A 14,862-nucleotide genomic window follows, 5' to 3' on the forward strand; every position below is an offset into this window, starting at 1 on the left:
AGTCCATAAATTAGTATTTCCTGGAAATTTCTCAGTATTTCCCATAAAATTTCAGTCAACTATTACTGTGTCTATTTCCCCTTAAACATTTCTTTCAGAAGAAATTTACTAATTGTTCCACAGAGCCTTCCATAAATGTTAACTTTTTAAACTAATTTGACCAACCCTCTCCCCCCAAAAATACTTTTTTTTGGACTCAAACTAGATCTTATACATTAGAGACTTAGTGGTTCTTAAGTACTTCATATTCAACTATCAAACAATTCATTTTCTTTCAAGATATAATTACTTTACTAGAAAAAATAAATGTAATTCTTTTCAGCATGTGCTTTATGTCACATGCTAAAAAATTAGAAAATCAGTAACTTAGAAAACAATCTTACTTCTGCTTGTAGACAAACCAGATTATGAATGAGCAAAGCAAATTGAAAAACATTAAAAATACTAAGGAAAAAAAAAGCAAAAGGATACAAGGGCATACTGCAAAGTACAATAGTTAAAATACTAAAACTCAAATGTAAGCTTCTGACAAAATAGCACATGTGAATCCCAATCAGCCCTCCTTAAATGTAAAAATGTTTTTTTCATCTTGTTTAGAATGTAAATTTGGCAGCAAATTTGGCTTGGTGAAAAAGTACTTCTTTAAATAAACATTTCATTTCACCTCTTTCTCATGGGGATATATGCCATTGTTGATGCAGTCTCCAAAAAAAGTTATCCGTATACAAAAAAAGTGCATCTCAATCAAAATGACCAAATGTAGAAATCAAATGCCTAATAAGAATTAGGTAGTAAGGCTGATATAATTTCAAACTGGACAGATTTTTCTTTTGGCTTTGTGCCAGTGGCTGAAGATAATATATATGGTTTACAGATTCATACGCAGATGGAACATAAGGTCAATGACATTAGTGAGATAAAATCTATCACAAAGAATTTGATAAAAATATTAATTGGTCACTAAAATCAAACATACTATTATTATCTTAGACCATTCCTAAAGTCAGCTAGGCAAGAAATCAGTGATCATATAAAAAAGGAAATTGTTCATTTTTAGTCAATAGGTATTTCTGGAAGCACTTTCTTAATAAATTCCTTCCTCAGATTTCAAGGTCACAGATGTGCTTACACTGAGTCTCCACATTTCTGGGCCAAGCTTTGCCTATGCTCTCAAAGGCACATAGCAAAGATTCCATCTGAAGTTCCTTTTCCTTTTCATTATCATCCTCTTCATTTTTTGATGTCCGGGCACCAACATTTTCAAGAGAATTCTATGATATATTTAAAAAAAAGAAGAAAAAAATTAATCATTTGTGAGAAGTCAATGTTGGAGGAGTTATGGAAATATAGGTACACTAGTGCATTGTTGGTAGAATCTCTGGAAAACAATTTGAAATTACTTAAAGTGACTAAAATGTCCATATCCTTTACCCAGAAAATCTACTAGCAGACTTCTAGTAGGTCAGATTTCAAGGAGGTCATAGATTAGAAGAAAGCCCCTATAGAGACCAAAATATTTTGTAGTACTTTTCTGGTAGCAAACAATTATAAACAAAGTAAATGCTCAACAATTGGGGAATAGCTAATCACATTGTAATACAAAAATGTAATGCAATATTACTATGTTGTGAGAAATGACAAATGAGAAATGTTGACTACAAAAAAGTATAGAAAGATCTACATAAACTGATGCATAATGAATTAAGAGGACCCAAGAAAATAATATATACAATGACTACAACAATGTGAATGGAAAGAACACATAAACAAAAAAAAAAAAAATACAAAATGAATGTTGTAGAATTAAAAAGAATAGTCATGGCGCCAATGAACAAAGAGAAACTGCTTTCAATTCTTTTGCAGAGGTAGAAAGTTTAGGATTATGGAATACTGCATATATTTCAGACTTTTTGAATACAGTTTGCTTATTCTTTTCCTATTTTTTCCTTTTAAAAATGTTATTATAGGAGATGATTTTCTGGAGTAGGAAGGATATGAGGAGAAATTTAAGAAACATAACAACAAAAGCTGTCAAAAAATTTTATATTAAAAATGAAAAAAAGATTCATTTCTTATTGTCTAGGTGTACTCATAACAGCAACAGACCAGGAGCCAGTGATCTTGATTTAGATGCCAAATTTATCATCATGTCACTTTTAAATGCATGTAATGTTTCTGTGCTTAACAATATTATATCTTGTACTTAAAGGTTCTATAATTGAGAACTCCTAATTGCTTTACTGCCAACTACAGAGATGAAGTCTAAGTTAGGTTTAAAACAGTGAACAAGGGTACTCAATTATCAAACTCCCATCTATTTTATAAAAACTAAACCACACAGCTTATCCTTAATATGGGGTTTTATGAATACAAGTTGATATAGGCCTTGGATACTACTCAATAAATGAAAATCCAAGTTTCACCAAGCTCAGAGGACAAAAATGTAAGGATGGAATATTACTATGCTGTAAGAAATGGCAAATATGATGATTAAAGAGAAGCATGGACATGAACTGACATACACAGCAAAACAAGCTGATAGTGAAATATCTAGTTGGCAGATTCCTGTTCTGCACCACTGAAGCTAACTTTTCTCAATGTGTTTTCATGGTAAAAGCTGCTTACCAAAAAAAAAAAAAAGGATAGAGAAAACATTTTCTCCTTTCCCTTTTTTTATAACTCAAGTATCAAAATCTTTTACTGTGAAAACATAGCTTCAATTTAGCAATTGTTACCTTTTTAATCATTGGAACTACGATATCAGACAACTCCTGGAATCTATCTTCTTTAGTGGCACTGAGTATATCAGCTATACATCTAACAGCTACTATTTTGTATTTGATGTTATCCTTACGACACTCCTTCAGAACAGCTTGTACAATCTCATTTATACTGGGCTGATTGGGCACTGACTTTTCCAGCTCTTCACTGTAGGATACATTAAAAACAAACAAACACTGATTATTAGAAGCGTCGACTTTCTGTTGAAATCAACAAATGGTATATTCATTGAAAGAATACGTACCTACAGGCTATTACAACACAAGCAATGGCTTTTAACAGCTCTTCCTAGCAGATTTAAAAAAGAGAGGAAATATTTCTTTATGAAAAAGTTATTAGGTCCACACATATCATTTGTTTCTTACAAATAATGATTCCACTAGCAATTTCAGGATCACTTAGTTTCTATATACAACAGACAAAATATTCTATATTCTACCACTGCAGGATTTTAAAAGTTTCACTATTTCCAATGACTGTTCATTTCAACTATGATGTTATACAACCCCCTTACAAAAAATAGCCAACATTTTAATTTAAATCTAGGCCTGCAAGCACCTAACTATATACTATGTTTAGTTTAGTCTAGCCTAATATGGATTATCTATCAGCCCCCAGGGAAAACCCTATTGAACTTTGTTCTGGTTTCTAAACCAGACTGAGATATGTGAGCATCATGTAGTGACCATATTGTTTCAAGTTTTAGCTTTCAATCTATGTGAAATAGGTAATCTTTAGTCAAGATATGGATGAAGTACTAAATGACTGACAAGCTCAGACATAGGCAAAATCTAAAGTAGAAAAACAATACTATTTCCAGTTGAATAGTACTTAAATTTTGAAATAAGCACATAAATGCAAGTTTTCATAAGTTGGTATTGCTTCATTCTTTGTATTTGTTAAATGCGCACATAACAGGTGCATAATAAATGCTTGGTTACTGATGGATAAAGGACAGAATATATAGAATTTAATTTATGCTTACTAAAAATACCAATGCTTGAAGCCATCCTCAATATCTATTGTCAAAAATTAGACACTTTTAAAATCAATTTGACATGAATGACTCTTTTGCCTTTGCTGTTATTTTCAGTATGTACTGTCAAGAATTAGATCCAAATGATTTTTTTTTTTTTTTTACCTTTCCTGACCATGTTCTTCCAGCCAACCCCTGTAATAAAGCAGTCATTATCATTCCCAGATACGGAGGTACCAGGGAACTTGTTTGCTTTGCAATAGATGCCATGGCAGCTGCACCCTGGGCTTTCATCTTCCAAGATGGAGACTGCAAAGCCTTCTGAGTAACAACAATCAATTCCTGCATGTATAATCGAATGCCACCAAAGGAACCTGCATTAATGAAAACAAATTTAATACACTTAAGAAAGAACAAATCGTGCAGTCAACCAAGTACTTTTCTTAAAAACCTGACTCAGGGCAGGTAACTAGGGCAATGGATAGAGCACCAGTCCTGAAATCAGGAGGACATGAGTTCAAATTTGGCCTCAGACAACATTTCCTATAGAGGGCTGGAACTCTGGAAAGATATACTTGAATCAAGGGCAGCAGGGTGATTATAGTTAGGCACCTACTCAGTGTGAGATAATGGTTCTCTAAATATATACTTAATGTGATATGGTGATGTAATAGTTGCACATGCTCAGTTGCTGTAGTAATGTAATTGTACTGAAGTATTTAAGGGCTAGGAGGACTGGGAACAAGACTCTCAGACACAGACACAGACACAGAGAAGATTTGGGACTCTATCTTTGACTAGCCTCGTGGTGGCTCTCCTGCCTTCTTCACTTCTCCACGTAAAGACCAAGACCCACCCAGAGATCCTCAAGAAAGCTAGCCCAGACATTACAACTTCCTAGCTGTGTGACCTTGGGAAAATCACTTAAACCCCAATTGCTTCAGCCAAAAAAAAAAAAATCTGATATTTTAAACTACTATGAAATCTTACATGATAATTTTTTTTTAGTAAAAAATGAGATAAAAGTTCAATACTTCAAAAGGCATATAGAAACTTGTTAAAGCTGTTTCATATATTCATTCTTAATAGAAGGTATTTAGACACCCAAATTATACATTAACTAATTGCTGATCTAAAGCATGCAAATGAGCTAAATAGGCTTTGTTACTGAACACATGAGAAGGTAATCCTAAGATTAACAAGTTCCATTTTCAGTTCTATAGGGAAGGAGAAAAGGATGTGGGAACACAGACCTGGCACATTTTCCTGCCACACTTCTGTCCATAGAGTGGCTTCATCCTTCTCCCCCTTATCCTCACTAGTTGCCTCATGCATTCCCAGGAATGCCAACGGCAGCACTTCCTTGGCATGGCTCTTGAGCACGTCAGGACTGTAGCGCCCAATGGCATGAATGGTCAAAGCACATGAGCTCTTATATATTGGTTCTAAAAACAAGGAAACACACAGACAGAATTTAGCTAAATAAACAAAAAATCCGAATCAAGTTGATGATGTCAAAGTTGAGAGTACCTTCCTTTTCCATGTACCAGCTGTTCAGCTTCTGTAACAATTTCTCAGTGCTACTATCTCGTGAAGTCTGAAAAAGAGAATTCAGATCATTTTAAGAGAACAACAATTCTCTTTTTCACTTAATCAAATAAGAGACCAACCACTTACTCGAACTAAATGTCCCATGGCAAATGCAAAGGACTTTTGTACCACATTGTTTCGGTCTGTCAAGCCACTGAGCAATGCACTCATCAGTTTCCCTATTGGCAAAAGGCAAAAGAGAATTTAAGGTTTTAAGCCAACTGCTTTGACATTTTAGCAGAGAATAAAGTGTACCATATTATGATTGGCATTTTTCTTTATAAAACCCTAATAAATAATTAATAGCTCATAATAAATATATAAAGATTCATGGTTCAATGTTTCTATTACTCAATGGACAGTGATTAACTGTCCAAGGAGAGAAACATCCAACATGTTTTGATCCTCTTAGGAAATAACTAAGTATCAAGCACAAAATGGGGCCTAGAAAACTAGAGAATTCATTGAATCTAAGATTACTTAATCAAAATGGGAAAAGGAAAGAGAGAAGAAACCTCTGCAATTATTAGTCACTGATAGAACCAGTTTAACATTTAAAAAAACAACTGTTGCACAAGACATTACTATATACAGAAAAGATTAAGGAAGAAAAAAAAAACACCTCTTAAAAACTTACCAGAGTAAGGTGTTAAGTCCTGAGGACACTGAGTGGTTAATGACACAATTACATTGGCACATCCTCCCTAAAAGATTACAGAAGAAAACATATCTAAATATGATGATCATTTTTTTTTCCATTTTTAAAAACAAATCCCTTGTTTTGGCTCTAATCATTTTGAAGAGGATGTACTGAGTTAACAGTAAGAGAAACTAGCTACTCTAAACCTTTAATCATCAACTTATACTGATTGGATCATTCAAAAGGTACATACATGGTAACTAAAAACGATTTCACTGATGTGTTCTGCATTAACAATTCCACTGAATATCCAAGTTGCACAATATAAGAATTTTTAAAAATGAGTTATTAGTGCAGCCCTGAAGAAAAAAAAATGAATGTCGAGTAACAATACTGAACAGCATTTAAAACACAAATTAGCATACAGACACTATAGATAGATAATATGTGTATATATATATGTATACATATATATATATATATGTATATGTATATGTATATATATATATACACACACACACATTGCAAAGTAGATGGCTAAATTTTTGTGGATAATGAAGGGAAAAAAAAAAGCTGATGCCATGTCTTATCTTTGTATCAATGACTAGCATTCAAAAAATGTGAATTTATGTTCCCCCCCCCTTAAGAAAATATCCTTACCTTAGTACCAAGACCTACTCCACTTTTGATCAATTCACACAACCTAGGAACTAGCTCGCCCAAGACAGACACATCTAGGTATTGCAGGCACTAAGAAAAGAAAAAAAATATGCAAAAGTAACCATCAGGAGAAAGTCAAGTCAGATACAATGATTTAAGAAAACAGTGACTGTACAAATTAAATAACCATAGGGTTTATATTAATTTGCAAAAGTCCAGTTTTTAAGAATTACCCATTCTAATTTCAAAATACCAACAACAAAAAAGATTAAGTGAATGGTACTCTCTCTGCTAATGGTTTGGTCAGTATTTCAATAAATCAGAAGATAGCAGCTTAGCAGAGATGTTATCAAAAGCTAATTATGAACAAAATAGCTCTCCTGTAACTTTCTATTCCTCTTCCAAACCAATTCTTTTCCAATACATACTTCAAGATATGGCTTAAAACTCACCTCCTGCAGAAATCCTTTCCTAACTACCCTACCCCCAGTAACATGAGCATTCTTCAACTATAGGTCCCCAAGCATACGTATTCTAATTTTTTAATGAAACATACTTGCATGTACTCTTCCTAAGGAAAACAAAACAAAACAAAAAAGCACAAAACTCTATGTATTCTAATTAGGTTAACTCCTTAAGGGAAATGATTGTGTCTTCTATTGCTTTCATTTTCCTCCCCCTAAGGACAGGCCTCTGCACACAGGAGACTCTTATACTAATAACTTATACTAATAACCTTGTGTGACCCAATGAAAAGTACGTAAATATTTTAAAAAGCAAGCTGAATTAAAGATACCATTTCCAATAGCTCATGAGGGTTCTCAGAAAACCACAAATAATGATGAACAGTCTAGACTTTTAAATACTTTCTCACACCAGGGCTGGAATAGGACTTGCACGGTCATTATGGAAACCAATTTCAGTTCCTCACAACCTCCTTCCTGTGAATGAATCAGCAACATCAGTTTTACCCCTCCCTTTCACTAGCACACTAATGATTACTTCACCCCCCTGTATTTACCTTGACACCTACCCACCATTCCCTATTTGTGCCTCTTTTCCCTTCTTAATTAGCCCCACTTGGCGAGAAAGCATAATCTGATCCCTTTTTGAAGTTGGCAAAAGTAAAAGAATATTATTACTATTTACCTCTTTTGAAAAAAGATAAAGTTCCTAAATATTATTTTTAGTGTCTGGAAGGAGTTATGTGAGGTTAAAAAGGACCTGTACAATGAACAAGTCTGAAAATCACTGTTCAAGATTCATTTCTTAATTTTTTGTGCTTCTTCTTTAGGGACAAAATTTCTTCTTTGTGGGAGAGTTACTATGAAGACATAGTTATAGCTAATGAATGAAACCTGAAAAATATGTTGTGTTTTTGCCTACAGGAACAATATACAACCTAAAATTGTTCCCTTTCCATTGAGATATTTACCATATTGATTGTTTCCATCATGGGAGAGGATTTTGCAGCACTGAGTCTAGCACTATCCATTGCAGCCTTCAAGAAAAAAAAAATTATTAAAATCACTCTGGAGTACTTAGAAAAACTTCTATATTGAATTTATTTAACACAGATGAAGATGTTCATACACAGAAACCAAATGGCAAAAATTAGCCTCTTGCCCAACTGTTCAACAATCAAAAGAAAAACTGTCCTAAGTAAGTAACTGTTCTAAGACTCTTAAATCTTTCAAAAAGACACTAACTTTAATGGACACTTTGATAGAAAACTTGTTATCAATATAAAAAAAGGCAAAATTACAATGAATTATGGAATCTCAGATTTTTTTGCACTCAAAATCCTTTATGAGATTGCTGTAAGAATAAAATAACAAACAGAATGTTCTTTGTAAAACAATGCTTCATATTTAATATCTTTATTTTTCAGATTTACAAAACAGAAATTTTTTAACTAAAAGGGAATACAGAGATCTCTGTAAAATAAGGAATAAAGAAGTATCAGTGACTTGCCCCATGTAACATATAATATATGGCAGTGTCAAATTTATTAATTAGTAATTGGTCAAATCCTTGTAAGCCCCTCTTTCTACCTTGTTTCTTTCCTTTGTTTTCCCTTCAGGTAAATACTTAGACTTTCAAGCGATCCATATAACTATTTTTTTTCTCTTCCAAGGGATCCATTCCCAGCAGAAGCTCAATTACAAACTTCTGTGGGTGGGAAAATGGGGCAGTATCAGATCCACTGGGGATGCTGCTTACAGAGGAGGCATTTTTCCCTCATACTTTCAATCTTGAAGCAAAGATGCCATTGCTCCAATCTTAGTTACAAGGCTGATTCTAGAGTTCTTAAATAGAAAGTTTCTAATTAACAAATTTCTTTTTGTATTACTTTAACAAATATCTTTATGACCTCAAACTTAGTCATTTTCAGTATCATTTCTACCAATAATCAAGTTGATGTTTTGAAAGTAAAGTTACAATAAGAAATCCAAAAAAGTCGATTATTAAAACTTTGTAATTAGTTTGGTCTTACTGACCTTTCCGTCACATCCCCAAAGTGAATTACTACTTCTACTAATATTTACACTTTTCAATTAGTATTTATTTTCTTAAATATTGGGTCTTTTTAAAAATGGTACAAAATTGGCAACTTGCCTAAACACTTGCAAATTTATTTAGGCTATGAAAGTAAGAAATTGTATTACATTATCAAGAATCTTCCTCTCTGAAACTTTGAATTCACCACTGAAAGTACTATTCATTACTTTCTGAATTCATACTTAAGCTACCATGAATAGTGACTCCCTTCAAAAACATATGTATCTATGTATCTGTATATATATTTATAGATACAAATACTTGCAAAAAAACTATTTTAGACATTTAATTTTTCTTCAGTTCTAAAATCTAAACTGATCTATATAATGATCTGCCCATATATCCAGGGCCAGGTATACCTAGTGTATTACAGTACTTTCTTTAATGAACAATATTTCTATCCTTAAGAGGAAGAACTTATTATACTACTTCCTCATAACTTCAACAACCTAACCTCATTAGGTTAATTGTGAAATATATGCTACGTAAACAGCAAAATACTGTATAAATGTAAACAATGCCTTTAATTACTATTAATCCTTTTATATTGTTCTACCTGTAGCCAGGAGGCACAGTGGATATAGCATCTAAAAGAAGGAATCAGGAAGACTCACTTTCCTGAGTTTAAATCTGGCCTCAGAAACTTATTAGCTGTGTGACCCTGAGCAAGTCACTTAACTCTGTTTGTTTTAGTTTCCTCATCTGTAAGATATCAAACCACTCCAATATTTTTGCCAAGAAAAGCCCAAATGGCTTTCTCAAAGAATCAGATATGACTGAAGAATTAATGAACAACAATTTCTTTAAGTTGGTTTTTATCAAAATTGCCACTTTTTACTGAGACAGGAAGAATCATCCATGATTTTTATTCCCACTACAATTTCTTTCTCTAGTCTCTAATTTTCTAGTATCTAGATGAGTTGAATAAGCAAAATTCTTTATATGTCACTTTGAAAAAGAAAATTGTACTTTTAAACTCACCTTTTCCTGGTCTGTAGCCCGGAGACTCAGATAATTAAGAACTTGTGGCTCCAGTACACTGAGGGATTCCAACAAAGCTGGGATGAGTTTGGGGGCATGTGGTTTCAACATGGCACCAGCACTTTTGCTGATCTTCACAAGGGTGTTAATGCTAGAACATAGAATATGCTATTTAATGCTAAATAAAGGTCTGTAGTGAATGCTCTTAAGCAAAAGTACAGAATTTCATAAAAAAGAAGGGTATTTCCCATTTACTCTCAATTTCATCACATAATTTTTATGCAAAATTATTAGCTTCAAAGTATTTATTTGAATAAAACTACATAAGTACATATGTATGCTATATTAACATTCACTTAAACAATTACTTTCTCTAGAATTCTGCACTCTTTTCAGAACTTTTTTCTTCTGTGTATATTATATTTGCTATTATTTAGAAATTATTTTTATCATAATGTAATAGCAATAATCAAAAATCATGCACAGCTTGTTAAAGAAACAAGCTAAGAGTTTATTTTTAAAACAATTTTCATATTAACTTTTAGAAAAAAAGTCTTGGGTCTTCTACTGATCATTCATTATTCTTTATATTTTTTAAAAGATTTTGCTATTTATCAAAATGGTCATATTCTTTGTGCAGGTCATATTCTGATGCTGCACTACTTAATTTTCCCCCTAATACCAAGGTATTTTTCATATTTGTATCTTTTGTAAAATAACATTCCATTATGCTAATATTCTACTATCTGTTTTAATAATAGATTATACTGACTAACTTTAAAGTATCATTATATTGTTTATCAGTATTCCAGATTTGGGAATTACTAACATTTCGTCTCATAGAAAGTATTAGGGAGAGTATTTCCTTTTCCTCTATCAGTTAACAGCTTATAGGATGTGGATTTGTTTGTTCTTAGAATGTCTAAAAATATTTAATATTAGGCTCATAAATAACCTGTATTTAATTTACTCTTCTGAGAGTGGTTTATATAAGTTACCTTTTTCCTGACTTCTCAAACTGAGTATTTTATATATTTATAAAAATTTATCTATTAAAATTTTTTGTTGGTATAGCTGTATGGACCTGAGCATGTCATTTTGCCGCTAGCATTCTCGAGAACTTCTCAATATGCATCAGGAAAGGGAATTTGTATGATGTTAAAGAAACCAGAAGTCCTTCACTCAGCTATATACAAAGAAAATGTCAATATACAAAGACAAATGTCAAAACATTTGTTTTAATTTCTATTGTATTCATTGTAATCTCCCCTTTCTTGTTTTTATATTGCCATTTGATTTTCTCTCTTTTTGAATACAAAATTAACATATTTAATGTTATGAAAACCAGCTTTTAATTATATTTGTCATTTAAATAGTTGTACTCTCTATATTTCTTATTTAAATTGTCAAATTAACTAGTTAATGATTTATCTTGATTGTTTGCTTCAGACTTATTATTATGTGTATTATGTGTATTATGATGTTCATTTTCTAACATTTATTTAACAGCAAAAACTTGTTAGCTCTTCCTCTGATTTTCTTAATAATCTAAGCATGTATAACTGAATAAAGTAATAATTTATCTGCATTGCTCTGATATGCTGGACTGATACCATTACTCTCTTTGAAACAGTATTTTAAATACCGAGTGTTATAAAAGAAAGAGCCTAAGACCTGGCATTATTAGGAAACCAGTGTCCTTAATTCTTAATTTCAATTCATTTTATACCCACAGGACTGGGAAAGTTACATTATTAATACTTTATAACTTAAGTTTCTGCAGTTGTAAAATGAAGGTTGGACTCAATAATCTTTATTAATGAAGTACTTTAAAATACTAAATCTCAAGGTCCCAAGGATCCTATTGAGGTGCAGTTTCTAGGGAAAAGATAGCAGTAATTCCAAGGTTCCCTGACCTGCTATTGTTTTAACAATCTGACAATGATTCTAATGTCTTCTGGCCTCAGGAACAGTCCTACAATGCTGACTGTCAGATAACCTGTTGGTCAGTGTTAACTAAGTTCCTGAGACAGTAGTGAATAGACCCCCTCAAACTTACTTATATGTCATAAAATTAGAAAATATGAAATATGAAGCTCTGGTCTTTCTAACTTGTATCCTATAAATTTGTCTTCTTGTTCCTGGCTCTTTGCTAAAATCCTTGTGGAATTTAGCCTGCTTTAATTGGCATTACAATTGTGGTATCTTTCCCCTTTCTTTTTTCCCCTTCCTCCATGCCACATGGTATCTCCCCTAAATCCACTAAGTTTCACAATCCCACTTCTCCTTTTTACAGCTAGCTAATTCTTTTAGGGCATGGTGCTAAATCCTTTTCAGGATTTAGCCTACCAATTAAGGGTATGCTCCAACCTCATGAGGTGCTCCCTTTCTACTGAGTATTTAATTATGAGTTCCACTGAGGAACTTGTCTTTTATATGCTCTCATGGCCAAGAGAACAGCCATTGTGAATTCTTCACATGACCAAACCCCAACTTTTGATGCCTGCCATCATTTGGTGCCAAACCCCACATCACAGATCACATTACTTTGAGAATGTGTATTTGGAAAAAAGTATACTCTATACTCTATGCTTTTTCTATATCTAAGCACCAATTTTTAAAAGGCTGTGAAAAAGTATTATAAAATACTTTAGATTTTCATTTATCAGTTTCAGTCTCAATTAGCTTCATAAATATATGTGTGCAAATGAGTTTTTTTGGAAATTGATACTGGAGCATACAATTTAAATTCAAGACAAGTTAATTTGTCAATGAATATACCAAACTGTAAGACACATGATTCAAAGGAGCTGTTTTGTAAAAAGAAAATCTAATTTTAAGGAAAGGCAACAAACACAGTGATAAAGAATAGCAAATTTTAAGCAAAAGCCAAATTTTCCAATGAGATTGTGGTATACAGTTCCCTTGGACTAAAAAAGACCTGGATTCAAGTCCCACCTCTATTTAATCCTGGATACGTGACTCTGGGCAAATACACAAGGTAAAAACTCTAAGACTGTGTTGCTAAAAAGGTGCTGAAAGGCATTGGTAAATAAAATTTGCTCATATGGAAGTTCTATATATCAATAAATTTACAGATTCAGTCCCTATCCCTCTTCATAAAGAAATTTATGCAGTAATATGGAAGGATATTTAAGTGTCAAATGTCCTCAAATTTTCTTGGCTCATTTTAAAAAATCATCCCAATTTCATCACCCAAAGTTTTAATAGTATCTTAACAAAAAACAAGCACTTTGAGAGCAGAAATTATTTGATTTTTCATAGTTGCATCTCCAACATTGAGCACAGAACATCATACATATTAGGTCCTTAATAAATGCTAGTTGCTTGATTAAATTTTCTAATAAAGTATCCAAGTCACTCACAAATTTACAAGATATCCTAGAAGTATCTTTTTGTCATCTCAATTTACTTTCTACCCTAGGCATGTAGATTAAATTTATTTGTGTCATAAAAGAGAACAAACCTGAGGGCTCGAACTTCAGTCACAGTGCTCATCATTCCTTTGTCAAGAAGGCAGGGCAAAAGGACAGCAATGGTTCTCTGGCCTGCTGTTCCTTTAGAAGGGTCGCACATTTTCACACATACCTCACATATAAATAGAACAGATCCGTGAAAAAAACTTAGGATTCTTACCTAACAGCACTCATTTGACAAACTACTACAATTAATAACTGAGAGCCAGAATCAACCCACTTTAAAAAAGTAAATAGTCTTCCACTTAAAAGAAAAAACAGAATACCTCCCTTAAATTAATTACAGTCATCTTGGCCTTACAATCAGTCCATGGCTTACATGGTTATCCAAAACAGGAAATGCTGATTTTTATTTTTATTTTATTACCTAACCTACTATGAACTATGGACTGATATGTCAGCTATAAAATTGTCTCAAAGGCCATGTTAATGCATGATGCAATCTAACATTGCCTGGAAATAGCTATTCATTAAGTCATATTTCTAATAATTTGAATAAAGTTAAAATGAATCCCATACAACTGTTGCCAGACAGAATTACAATCAAGGTTTTTTAAAGAGTCTGGTAGGTAAAAATTTTGTAAGAGAAGGCTGAAAATTAGATTGTATGTATAAGTGCCAAAAAAGAACCTGAACATACCATGTTCATTTCTGTGCCTTTATCATAAAGGGTAGTTTTATAGTTACTACTTAAAATGTCCTCTTTTTGGAAGGAAAAACATCAAACATGCCAGCAGACTCATCAGTTTTTTTATTCCAAACAGATTATGCTCAAGGATGCAGTAACAAAATCAAAGATTGCTGACATGATTGATATGTATGATGTACAGAATGATTGCAGACTGGTGGACTTGAAAGCAGAGAATACATGTAGATAAAAGCCTTTAATATAAGCATTTCAAAAAATGTAGACAAATTGAAACAGTCAAATTTAACGTTACATAGACTACAAGGGACATTTACTAAGTAAATTTAATTCCTTCATTAAAACATAACTCATTAAGAAATGTTGTAATGACTAATTTCTCTTAAGAAAAGCAAACTTAAATTGGAGTTATAGAAATTGCATTATTGTGTTTGTTTCGCACATGAATCAACATGATGGGTAGTTTTAGGTCTAAATGTCATTAGGAAACAACAAGATCACTGCTCCTTGATTTAAGGAAAAAAATGTA

The 14,862-nt window shown here is 32.5% G+C and overlaps 1 protein-coding gene across 3 annotated transcripts in view; it reads right to left on the reverse strand.

Annotated features, from left to right (window-relative positions):
• Window positions 1-14,862, reverse strand: part of ECPAS (Ecm29 proteasome adaptor and scaffold) — a 160,539-nt gene that overhangs the window by 5,751 nt on the left and 139,926 nt on the right. For all 3 annotated transcript variants that reach the window (XM_051961107.1, XM_051961090.1, XM_051961097.1), the window contains exons 34-45: window positions 13,678-13,799; window positions 10,191-10,341; window positions 8,083-8,148; window positions 6,648-6,737; window positions 5,985-6,051; window positions 5,435-5,526; window positions 5,288-5,354; window positions 5,011-5,202; window positions 3,923-4,131; window positions 3,026-3,069; window positions 2,736-2,928; window positions 1,130-1,271 (exon numbers count right to left, since the gene is read on the reverse strand). In XM_051961107.1, the coding sequence (XP_051817067.1) occupies window positions 1,130-1,271; window positions 2,736-2,928; window positions 3,026-3,069; window positions 3,923-4,131; window positions 5,011-5,202; window positions 5,288-5,354; window positions 5,435-5,526; window positions 5,985-6,051; window positions 6,648-6,737; window positions 8,083-8,148; window positions 10,191-10,341; window positions 13,678-13,799 (1,435 nt within the window). The remainder of the gene's footprint in view (window positions 1-1,129; window positions 1,272-2,735; window positions 2,929-3,025; window positions 3,070-3,922; window positions 4,132-5,010; window positions 5,203-5,287; window positions 5,355-5,434; window positions 5,527-5,984; window positions 6,052-6,647; window positions 6,738-8,082; window positions 8,149-10,190; window positions 10,342-13,677; window positions 13,800-14,862) is intronic.

Source organism: Antechinus flavipes, chromosome 1 (genome assembly GCF_016432865.1).
Source record: "Antechinus flavipes isolate AdamAnt ecotype Samford, QLD, Australia chromosome 1, AdamAnt_v2, whole genome shotgun sequence".
Lineage (NCBI taxonomy): Eukaryota > Metazoa > Chordata > Mammalia > Dasyuromorphia > Dasyuridae > Antechinus > Antechinus flavipes.